Source organism: Rana temporaria, chromosome 3 (assembly GCF_905171775.1).
Source record: "Rana temporaria chromosome 3, aRanTem1.1, whole genome shotgun sequence".
In the NCBI taxonomy this organism is placed as follows: Eukaryota; Metazoa; Chordata; class Amphibia; order Anura; family Ranidae; genus Rana; species Rana temporaria.
In genome coordinates, this window is record NC_053491.1 from 160,110,493 (window position 1) to 160,122,781 (window position 12,289).

The 12,289-nt window shown below is 41.1% G+C and overlaps 1 protein-coding gene across 15 annotated transcripts in view; it reads left to right on the forward strand.

The window, feature by feature from the left end:
- Positions 1-12,289, forward strand: part of CADPS2 (calcium dependent secretion activator 2) — a 777,539-nt gene that overhangs the window by 486,703 nt on the left and 278,547 nt on the right. For 8 of the 15 annotated variants that reach the window (XM_040343717.1, XM_040343721.1, XM_040343726.1 and 5 more), the window contains exon 17: positions 8,427-8,441. The exons of 6 other annotated variants lie outside the window; for them this stretch is intronic. In XM_040343717.1, coding sequence (XP_040199651.1) covers positions 8,427-8,441 — 15 coding nt within the window. The remainder of the gene's footprint in view (positions 1-8,426; positions 8,442-12,289) is intronic. One more of the 15 variants, XM_040343718.1, reaches the window with a different exon arrangement.

Sequence of the window (12,289 nt, forward strand, 5' to 3'; positions counted from 1 at the left end):
GGTTTTGCTATGGCCCCCTGCAGGAGAAGGTGATGCTTTATGCGGACGACACCTTGCTTATGCTGGGGGATACTGACACGTCCCTTCGAGAGGCCATGGCAACAATTAAGAGGTCTGGAGTGTACTCTGGCCTACAGATCAACTGGTCAAAATCTGCCCTATTGCTGTTGGACGGGGAGGCCACACAAACGGTGACTTCATCCTGCCCCATACCTGTCACGGGCTTCCTTTAAGTACCTGGGGATCCATGTGACGGCCAAGCCGAGAGATTTTAGCCACTTGAACATTTCCCCCCTGCTCCAGAGGTTTAGAGAACGTGTCAAATCGTGGAACAATCTCCGCATCTCGGTGGCAGGCAAGGTGAACCTGGTAAAGATGATTCTAATGCAGCAATTGCTTTACTGTCTTTACAATGCCCCGGTGGTGATCCCTCTAAAAAATTTCCGAATAGTGAACTCCATCTTCCGATCTTTAATATGGAAGAATAAGCCGCCCAGGATTAAATTGGAGCATCTTCGGAGGCCCAAAGACAACGGCGGGCTGGCACTGCCCAACCCGTGGTTGTACTACCTGGCGGCACAGTTGCAACACCTGGTGGGGTGCTTTGGGAGTGAGCAGGCTGGCTCCTCTCGGGCACTAATGCTCCACGCGGTGGGGGATGGACCCATCCCCATGGCACTGGAAGCCTTGGCTTTTGCCAAACCAAATAAGAAATATCCTATGTACAATCTCATACAAAAAGTGTGGAATAAATGCAAGTATATTCAACAGGCTGATGGATACACTGAATATAGCCCCCTATGGCTTAATGATACTTACACAGAGCTGGCTAAACTACATATAGGGACTGGGTGGAAACCATATGGGATCACGCATGTCAAACACGTTTTTAGACATGGAAGGCTTAGACCGTTTGCAGATCTGCGGACGGACTATGGGCTTCCGTCCTCAATGCTTTTTCAGTACCTGCAGCTCCAGCACGCAGTAAGGGCTCAGAGTAGGTCTTCTGAATGTCGCCAACCCCGGTATTCAGTCTCATTGGGGATGCTGTGTCTTCGAAGAGATTTATCTCTCAGTGCTATGCCATCCTATTACAGAACTTCTTGGGGCAGCATTCAATACCAGTGAGAGAAAAGTGGGAGAGGGAAATGGGCCAACTGGATGGAGAACATTGGGACGAGATATTTCAAAGGGTGAGCATTTGTTCACTGAATGTGGCCCAGCGGCTCACTCAATTATATATCATCTTTAGGGTATACTATACGCTGCATAGATTGCAGTTGATGGGGATGCAAAATAAAGATACATGCGCTAGATGTAAGCGTGACCATGGGGATTTTATCCATCTCCTGTGGAGATGCCCCAAACTGCATAAATACTGGGCCGATGTAGTGAGTACTGTCAACTCGGTATTTGGGGTATCTATACCTGTGAACCCCAGGGTATGTCTATTGGGTGTATTGGAGGCGTATGTGGTGGAGGTGTACACAAGGGAGGCTGTTCATAGAGTGCTATTCCAGGCTAGGAAGTTGATTATGTTTTACTGGAAATCGGATGAACCCTCCGACCTCGAGGGAATGGATTGTTAAGATAGGAGATCTGCTACGTATGGAGAAACGTATCTACCAACACAGAGGGAGCACACGGAAATATGAGAATCTTTGGGCTCCGTGGCTGGATATGCTGGGGCTTTCCCCGGTGGACCTGGTCATGGACAGATTGTTGGGACTGAATGTGGGATGTGTAAATCACAGATAAGGATTACAGCCCTGAAGCGTATTAACAAACAATCAGTAATGAGATATTTCATATTTAAATCACAACCTGTCCCTTTAAAATTGTGCACTTGTATGATAAAAAAGCATCTCTATCATTTCCTTATGCCTTGCTTTTGTGACAATTTGATGGGCTTGAGTTAGCTTTTATCAATAATCCTAATTTTCAAAAAGACCAGGAAATATTCGTAACAAAAGCTGATTAGAAGCAATAAAATTGCTTAAAAGAGAAGTACAGGATTTTTTATTTATTTTTTTATGAATCATACTTACCTAGTTGAATGCAGCATCGGTCCAATGCTGCATCTGCCCCCTGCCTGCTCTATCACTGAGAACAGAGTGATCAAGCATAGCAGATCGCTCGGTTCTCAGTCCGTGAGTAGAGAGCTGGTGACTGTCAGCCCCCAGCACTCTGCTCTGCCCCCCCCCACACTCACTGGGGTGCTGGGCTGTGGAGGGGGCAGGAGCGGCTGGCTCAGGCTCTCAGCGGCTCCAGGCATATGGGTGATCCTTCCCAAGCCTGGACCGGCTCTGTGATGTCAGCCGACAGTGGGCTTCAGCCAAACAAGCTTTGGCTGTACTTCTGCTTTACATATATGGTTAGACATGTGCTGACCTCGCACACAACGGCAATTTTCAAGCCATTTCAACGAGGGCCGAAAACAACTAATCAATTAGGAATTTTATTACTATTTCATATTCAATTATTCGGCCAGTAACATAATGGGTTTTAAAAATAAAAACTAGCCCTTTATAGTACAAAAAGAGCAAATACGGTATTTAGCGCCCTATAGCGCGCACCGACGTATAGTGCGCACCCCAAACCTAGAGGAGAATCCTAGGGGAAAAAAAATACTGACAATTTACAGATGCAGTTACTTACAGTTGCCTGGCATCCATCGGCGGCCTTGTCCGGTCTGGTGTCCGTCTGCGGCGTTCGTGGTGTCCTCCCCGCTTCTCCCTCGCTGTTTTTGAACGCCGCCGACATATACCGAGTGCAGTACACTCGGCTGGGCTCAGCCACGCTCGGCTCCTCTCACGGAGCCGAGCCCAGCTGAGTGTACCCGAGTGTACTGCACTCGGTATATGTCGGCAGCGGCGCTCAGAAACAGCGCGGGAGAAGAGGGGAGGACACCACGAATGCCGCAGAAGGACACCAGATCGGACAAGGCCGCCGATGGACGCCGGGCAACTGTAAGTAACTGCGGAGCCGAGCGTGGCCGAACCCAGTCGAGTGTACCCGAGTGTACTGCACTCGGTATATGTCGGCATCGGCGCTCAGAAAGCGGGTATCGGCGTATACCGCGCACCCAAGATTTCCCCCTGATTTTAAGGGGAAAAAAGTGCACGTTATACGCCGATAAATACGATAATCACTGTTAATATTATATTAATACGAAAAATCTTTGTACATTCACTGAGTGAAAGAATGTTGTTTGAAATTTTCACTTGCCTTTAACATTCAAAATGAATGTAATTTCTGAACGAAAACCACATACACGGTCTGAAAATTCCTTTGACCAAGAAGTTTTCTATTATTTCTAAACTTTCCCATTACTGTGGTTGAAAACGAATGTCGATTTTACCCCGCTGGTGATTAGAAAGTCAAACAAATGTTCTTAACTTTTTATTTTTTTGAAGGAAGACGTTGTATGGCCAGTATATAATATATTACAGTTCTGTTTGAAAAACTGAGTCTGATGGTATTTACCAGATTCACCCTCTAATAGTATATACAGTATATCTATTCTGTCAGTTATTCTTAGAGTGGATTAGAGATTTTGCTCCCTAACCATATAGTTGATTATTTACTTCATAGGGATATTTAAGAATAAATTGTCTTTTTTTTTTTTAAACTTTACATATTAACTAAATTATGCACCACACTTTTTTTAAGGTTATTAACTGATATATCGAAACAATAATCGGCTAACTAATTGATTATGAAAATAATCGGTAGTTGCAACCCTAATTTCAACTACTTTTCAGCACAAAAAATTTCCAAACCAATGAAACCAACTTTTCACCAACACTTTTGATAGGTGTTATTGTATTTTTATTTTTTTAACTGCCAGGTTTTTACTTCAGGATTTTTTTGCTTTGCTGTGTACTTAAAGTGGAACTATATACCAGCTGGGTAGGGGCTCTTGCTATATTTTTCAAATATACACAGCATAGTGTGCTGTTCTCAAGCACTGGCAGGTCCAGTCTTGCTTTTGCTGCTCCACTCCCTTCTGCTGTCCTATTCTCTGCTGTTTCCTCCAAGTTCAGCATCCCTCCTCTATGGTTATTGAGTGGTCACTGATCATGTAATTTCAGTCATTGCATCATCTGGGATCGGAGACCTGGCTCCATTCTCGGTATTTTACAGATGATGGGAATGAGCGGAGAGAGTGCACTGCACACAAAATTAAACATTGATGTAAGTAAGGGGAATGAGGTTTATTTTTTCCATTTTTGGCAGAAGATAGTTTGCTTATCTCTTCTGCCAAAAAGCCTTACCTCATAGCAGTTTTTTTTTTATTTACTGACTTTAATTCCTCTTTTAATAGGTTTAGCACACCTGTAGTAGAGAAAAGAATTCCTAGCTAAGACATAAAGTAGACATAATCAACATTATATGCTCCTCAGTTTCCATAGAGATCAGAGTGACGATTGTTTTTATTGTATTTTTGCTGATTCACTCAGACAACTTGAATTCAAACACCAGAAGTGGATAGCTTACTACATATGAGTGGGTAAACCGTTTTAAAAAAAATGAATCACTAAGCTTAACTTCTGTATAGCAAGTACGGTATATTTTGCTGCAGTAAACATGACAGCGCCGCCAAAGGCACCTCACACCTTTTGGAAAAAATACATTCTGAAAGCTGATATTTGCATAACGTTAGGCATGCCTTCCCTCCAGCAGACACATGCAACAGTGTTTGATCCTGATATTATTCGGGTTCCTCGGATATTATGTCCTTCATTGCAGGATGTGGTGAACCTGCTTCACTTATTCCCAAAAACCCTCAAGACCTTTCAAGGGGTTGCAGTAGATTTATCTGGAAGATTATCATAAGAAGTGTTCAGTCTAACATTGCCTACTGTTCAAACAGTTTGATTAGCTTTTCTTCCTTGCTACAGCTTTACTGTAAATATATAATTCTGTATATTCTTTTGAGTGTCAATCCATTTAATTGAAAAAAAATGTCATATACAATTTACAGACGCACATTGTAACTTCATACAACAACATATGGAAGTACACATAATAGTATATTATACATACTTTAAGGTCAAAATCCAGGTACATTGAGTTATCAAGCATGGTGTGAGTGTGAAAGCCCCCTAGCATGACACAGATGGTAGGTATAGTGATTGGGGAGGGGCACATTGCAGTCTTTATGTTCTTTTTTTAATTGCCATAAAGACGTATAACTAACTGTTGAGTGCTGCTTTAGACACTGCTACAATTGTTGACATTCATTTTCTATCAAAATAGTTTAAATCTGTTATACAGAACAAAAATGAATACAGAATGGAAAATATAACACTCTAAAAATAGTTTGCATTTATATCACTGGGTTTTAGATAACATAAATGGTCTGAGAATTCTCCAAATACCCTATTGATGGAGTAAAGATAATAAAATAGCTCAGTATCAGATACTGCTGTAAGCCTGAAATAGCCTACATATGCTTTAGATTTTTTATTTTATATACAGGAAGAGACGCGACATTCCCAAATAAAAATATATATAGACCATAACACGCCACTAATTTAATATTCTATTTATTTTTCAATATTTAACAAAATGATCCAAGCATCCTTTTTTAAGGAAGCTTGCACAGTGTAAGTTGTTGGTTTAGCAGATGAGACCTTTCCTGGTCACTCGTGTGACGAGCAGGAATAAGTCAAAGTGGAGTAATTGGGTAAAACAAAAAGACCATTGCATCACCATGGAAACCAATATTAGATCACAGGTGTTGCAGGGGGTATGCCTCAATGGACAGTTTATCATAATTTACTATTATATTTAGTGTTTATAGCTTTATTTTGAATACTCTGCACATCTCTTAAATTATGAGAACATTTCTGCAATGGGATAAAGAAAACCTACAGTATCGAATGGCACTGTATCGCCAACATTTGTGTATCTATATATACTTTCCCACTCTGATTGCTGCTAGGTTACTACACATTCCTATTATTGAGATACATTTAGGTAGTCATTGTTTTTAAAATTATAATCGGTGATATTAGTGAATAACAACATTTATTTTGATTTTTGTTTTCTGCCTGGAGTACAGTAAAAACTAGTAGTTTTTTTTTCTACTTGAGAGACTTTTGTTCATGTTTAGACACATACAGTATGCATCACGTACACTCGACAGACACTATTACTGTAGGTACACCTTGCTAGTACCGGGTTGGACACCCTTTTGCTTTCAGAATGGAAAATATAACTCAACAAGCTGTTGGAAACATTCCTTGGAGATTTTGGGCAATATTGACATGATGGCATCACGCTGTTGCTAAAGATTTGTGCTGCACATCCATGATACAAATCTCCCATTCGACCACATGCCAAATGTGCTTTATTGGATTGAGATGTGTGGACTGTAGAGGCCATTTGAGTACAGTGAATGCATTGCCATGTTAAATAAAGAGATGATTTGAGCTTTGTGACATGGTGCATGTTCCTGCTGAAAGTAGCCATCAGAAGATGGGTACACTGTACTCATAAAGGGTTGGACTTGGTCAGCAACAATACTCAGGCAGTTAAACGATGCTCGATTTATATCAAGGGGCCCAAAGTGTGCTAAGAAAATATCCCCCACACCATTACACCACCACCACCACCACCAGCCTGAACTGTTGATACAAGGTAGGATTAATCCATGCTTTCATGTTGTAATGCCAAATTCTGACCCTACCATCTGAATGTCGCAGCTGAAATCGAGAATCATCAGACCAGGCAACTTTTTTCTATTGTCCAATTTTGGTGTGCTTGTGTGAATTTTAGCCTTGGTTTTCTGTTCTTGGCTGGTATTCTGCACACCCATTGGTTGTAATGAGTGTTTTTTTGAGTTGCGGTTGAGTTACGGTTGCCTTTCTATCTCAAACCAGTCTGCCCATTCTCCTCTGACATCAAAAGGCATTTTGGTCCACACAACTGCTGCTCACTGGATATTTTCTCTTTTTTGGATCATACTCTGTAAACTCTAGAGATGGTTGTGCGCGAAAATCTCAGTAGATTATTATTATATTATTATTGTACACAATTTATATAGCTCCAACAGTTTATGTAGCACTTTGCAATGTATAGGGGGACAGCACAATTACAGTACAGTTCAATACAGAAAGGACAGGAGGACCCTGCTCGTAGAGCTTACATTCTAAAGGGAGGTGAATATTTTGATGAAGGGGGCTCTGGGACAGTTGCTAGGTGGGTGTGGGATAGGCTTCCCTGAATAAGTGAGTTTTCAGGGTGCTCTTAGTCGGACAGGTTAGGGGCTGATCGAACTTTCTGGGGCAGGGAGTTCTAGGATGGGAGAGGCTCTGGTGAAGTCCTGAATGCGAGCATAGGAGGAGGTAACAAGGGAGCTAGAGATCAGGAGGTCTTGGGAGGAGCAGAGGGGACAATTTGGGCAATATCAGTAGATGAGCAGTTTTTGAAACATTCAGAACAGTCCGTCATCACCAACAACCATGCCATGTTCAAAGTCACTTAAATCCCCTTTCTTCCCAATTCTGATGCTTGGTTTGAACACGTTCATGTGCATGTAAAGTCAGACACCCCAATACTTTTGGCAATAAAGTGTGTGTGTGTGTGTATGTGTATATATGTATGTATGTGTGTATATATATATATATATAGATATATAGATATATATATATATATATATACACACAATCTATAGATATACTGTGTGCACTAGACATATTGGATAATGGTTATCTTACATTTGCCATTTCTATCTTTAAAATGTATGATAAACGTGTGGTGTTCTACTCCGCTACTGGTGGTTTTCTGTTTGCAGTGTATTGGGAAGAGAAACCTAAAGCTGAACTCTAGCCACTCATATAACTTGCAATTCATCTTAGTCCAAACACATGTGTAACCCAGGAAATTCCAGCCAATAATAGGTAAACCACTGTTTACTGACAGTACAGGCCAGTTGGGGATGGCTTGTTCTTGCTGAGTGAAATAACCAATGAGTGTGCAATTTCTGCAGCTACTGATATGCCCCCACCCATTCTCAGTGCTACAAGATTCCTCTTGTATGTGGTGTGAATATGGAGGCATTGGAAAATTTGGAGCAAGGCAAGAATTGAGCACAGTATTTTTTTTTTAGTCCGCACAAAGGTGTTGGTGGAGATCTGCAATGAGCACTGTTGCACCAAATTTACACTTCTAGTTTTCCACATACTCCTTTTTACATCCATATGTGATTTGCATTTAAAAATAGATTATTTTATTTTTTTTGTCTGGCTTCATTATTTTTGTTGTTTAAGGCTTCAGTTCAGTTTTGAATTCATAGGGTTATGACAGAATTGTTGGTAAAACGGTTTTGCAACACAATGCATTTCATCTGTATTACCAGAATGTCCAAAGATCCTTCTTTTCTAATATTTAAATTATTATTTCTTCCCATGCTGCAGCAGAGAAGGAATCAGGTGACCATGCATGCTGTATTGTCAGTGTCAAGTTTGCTGTTATTTTTGTATTTGATATTTATAGTTGAAGAACATACAAGAATGATGACCTTGTGATTGCATTGGAAGGCATTGATCCTGCAATGCATTTTAACACAATTGTGTAATGTTTATCTCATTTGCTGCCAGAGCCTTTTTTTTTTTTTTTCATTTTTTGTACTCATGTTAAAATGCACTTTTGAGACATGGAGATCATTATTTTTTTATTTTTTTTCAATCTCTTCAAAAAATTTTTTTTTAGAAATAAATACATCAATATCCAAATATAAAATGCATCACTCAACATAAACTAAATCCCCTTTTAATACTTTAATGCCACCCTCATTTGTTCTATTCTTTTCCCCCCTTTCTTTGTCTATACCCGTACCGTGGCTCCCGACCCTTCCTCTGCTCTCATGAATTCTACATATCTCCCTGACTGCTCAAACTCTCTCTAGATTTTCCATATACTTTCAAAATGTTCTATTCTTTCTTCTGCACAGAATCTAAGATATTCTATATTGAAGATCTCATCTACTTTTCTACCAACTTCCCATCTTGGGTCTTTCCTTCTCTTGCCAATGTTAGGTTATTAAGCTTTTAGCAGCGTTTATTAGGTGGGACACTTGTGTTCTCAGATATTGTTTATTTTGACACTCTTATCCCATGAAACAAACACCCCCATGGGTCTTCCAGGATCTCTATACTAGTTATCTCTTTAATTACCTTCAACACCTCTCTCCAATATTTTTTTAATTTTTGGACACGTCCACCATATATGGGCCATCGTTCCCACCTCCCCACAATGTGAAAATTCCTTTTGATACTTGTTTGCCTTATCTGGTGTTATAAACAAGTGTGTTATGCATTTGTAATTCATTTTGATAGTATTACTGTCTGTTGCCGTGGAGTGTGTCAACTTAAAACATTTTCCCCGATCCTGGTCTTTTTCTACTCTCCCCAATTTTTCTTCCCACTTTGTTATGAATGGCGGCATTTCTGGCCCTTGTCATCTCACAAGGACCTTTCTGGAGTTCCCCCTCCTGTTCCTTCTGCCATAGATAGCCGCTCAATCGGTCGTAAATCCTCCTCAGATCGTAGTGGCTGCAGTAATGATGTAGCAAAGTGTTTCAGCTGGGAGTACCGCCATTCATCTATAACCTATAACTCCTTTTTTTGTTTTAACTCCTGTAACGTGTATATTTTACCTTTCCTCGTGATGTCTTTTAATTATGCATCTTTTTTTTTTTTTTATCCATTCCCCAAACAATCTCCCTTTCCCCGGTATAAGAAAATTTGTTTTTTTAGTGGTATCAAAGGTGAATTAAATTCCCATTTTTCCTTGTGTATCCAATCCCAAGTTAATAAACTTTTTTTCCTTATGAATTTTTACCCATTCTAACACCTGTGATAGTATTAATGCATTATAATATTTTTTAATATCTGGGACCCCCAGCCCCCCTGCTTTTATTTTTTTATTTTTTTTTTTTAGGACTGCGAGACGTAGTCTCTGCTTCTTTTTCTGCCATATAAACCTAAGGAGTAATGATTTTGTTAAAGTGTGTTAAAGTATGCTTGTGGGAGGGGAATTGGCAACATTTGCATTGTATACGTGATCTGAAGCAGGATTGGCATTTTAAAAATGTTAACCCTGTCTAACCAAGAGAGGTGTCCTATTGTAATTCTATTTCTGATTTTGTTTAGTTCAAGAGCGGGATAAAGGTTTCCTGGTAAATAGTCTCTTCCGATGGTGCTGTTTTTACTCCCAAGTATATTAGTTCCTTTTCTCGCCATATAAATGGGAACTCTAAATTTTATTTAGTTTATGCCCCTCATCTCCAATCCTGATTCCCCCTATGTCTGCACTCCGACTGCCGCCAAAAGTGGCTCCAACGAGAGGACAAACAATAGGTGGGACAGGCGGCAGCCCTGTATGGTTTTGTTTTGCATCTCAAAGGGCATAGACACTGTTCCATTGACTTTCACCCTGGTTGTTGGGCGATTATACAGTGCTTCAATCCAATTAGTCATCTTTCGGCCTACTCCCATTGCTTTTAGTGTTTTCATCTTGAATCCCCAGTCTACCCTATTGAACGCTTTCTCCACGTTGATCGAGAGAAGTTGTCCTGGGGAGCCATGTCTTTTTATTTCCTGTGTGAGAAACAGTGTCCTAACCCCATTATCCCCCCCCCTTAATTGGTCTTATGTAATCTAATTTTCTGGGGTACTTAATTTTGGGTTTTTACTATCTGTAAACCAAAATCATGAAAATTAAAATAAATAAATGCTAGGAGTTTCACTTTTTTTAATTGAATTGCTGAAATAAATGAACTTTTTGATGATATTCTAATTTTATGAGATGCACCTGTATATATGGGGTATATGATAAGTCCCCAAAGCTTTCCATCTGGGGATTAAAGGAAGACCTTATGTTTGTAACAAAATGTAACACATGAGGGAGGGGTCAATCTTTTAGATTCTACTGGTATACAAAAAAAAATCCCCTGTTTTGTCTGGTATTTAAAGGGGTTGTAAAGGTAAAAAAAATCCCTAAATAGCTTCCTTTACCTTAGTGCAGTCCTCCTTCACTTACCATATCCTTCCATTTTGCTTTTAGACCCCTTTTACACTGAAGCGTTTTTACAGCGTTTTAGCGCTAAAAATGGCACTATTAAAACGCTCGTAAAACTCTCTCCATGCATCTCAATGGACCCTTTCACACTGAGTCCTGCAAGCAGCATCTTTGGGTGCTGAAAAAAACGCTCCAAAAACGCCCCTCTCCATTGAAATGAATTGAAAGCGCTGTAAAAACGCCTTACCCTTTCACACTGAGGCACTGCAAAAACACCCTAAAACGTTAGGGTCTTAGCGGTGCTTTACCAGCACATTGGGATTGCAGATGAGGCTTTGCTCGAATAACGCTCGAAAAACGCTTGAATAACGCAAAAAAAAAAGCCCCAGTGTGAAAGGGGCCTTAAATGTCCTTATTTCTTCTGAGAAATCCTCACTTCCTGTTCTTCTGTCTGTAACTACACACAGTAATGCAAGGCTTTCTCCCTGGTGTGGAGAAAGCCTCTTGAGGGGGGGTGGGGGGGGGGGGGGCTAGCAGGCAAGTCAGGACGCTCTCTACTTTGCAGATAGAGAAAGGAGCTGTGTGTTAGTGGGCGTACTGACACTCCTGCTCGCCCCTCCAGGGGTTTTCTTTACACCAGGGAGAAAGCCTCACATTACTGTGTGTAGTTACAGACAGAAGAACAGGAAGTGAGTATTTCTCAGAAGAAATTAGGACATTTAAAAGCAAAATCGAAGGATGAGGTAAGTGAAGGAGGACTGCACTAAGGTAAAGGAAGCTATTTAGGGAAATTATTTTTTTACCTTTACAACCCCTTTAACCGCTTCCAGACTGCCGCATGTACATATACGTCGGCAGAATGGCACGTACAGGCACATTGGCGTACCTGTACGTCCCTGCCTAGACGTGGGTCGGGGGTCCGATCGGGAACCCCCCCTCACTACATGCGGCGGTCAGATTCCCGCGGGGAGCGATCCGGGACGACGGCGCGGCTATTCGTTTATAGCCGCTCCGTCGCGATCGCTCCCCGGAGCTGAAGAACGGGGAGAGCCGTATGTAAACACGGCTTCCCCGTGCTTCACTGTGGCGGCGCATCGATCGAGTGATCCCTTTTATAGGGAGACTCGATCGATGACGTCAGTCCTACAGCCACACCCCCCTACAGTTGTAAACACACACTAGGTGAACCCTAACTCCTAAAGCGCCCCCTGTGGTTAACTCCCAAACTGCAACTGTAATTTTCACAATAAACAATGCA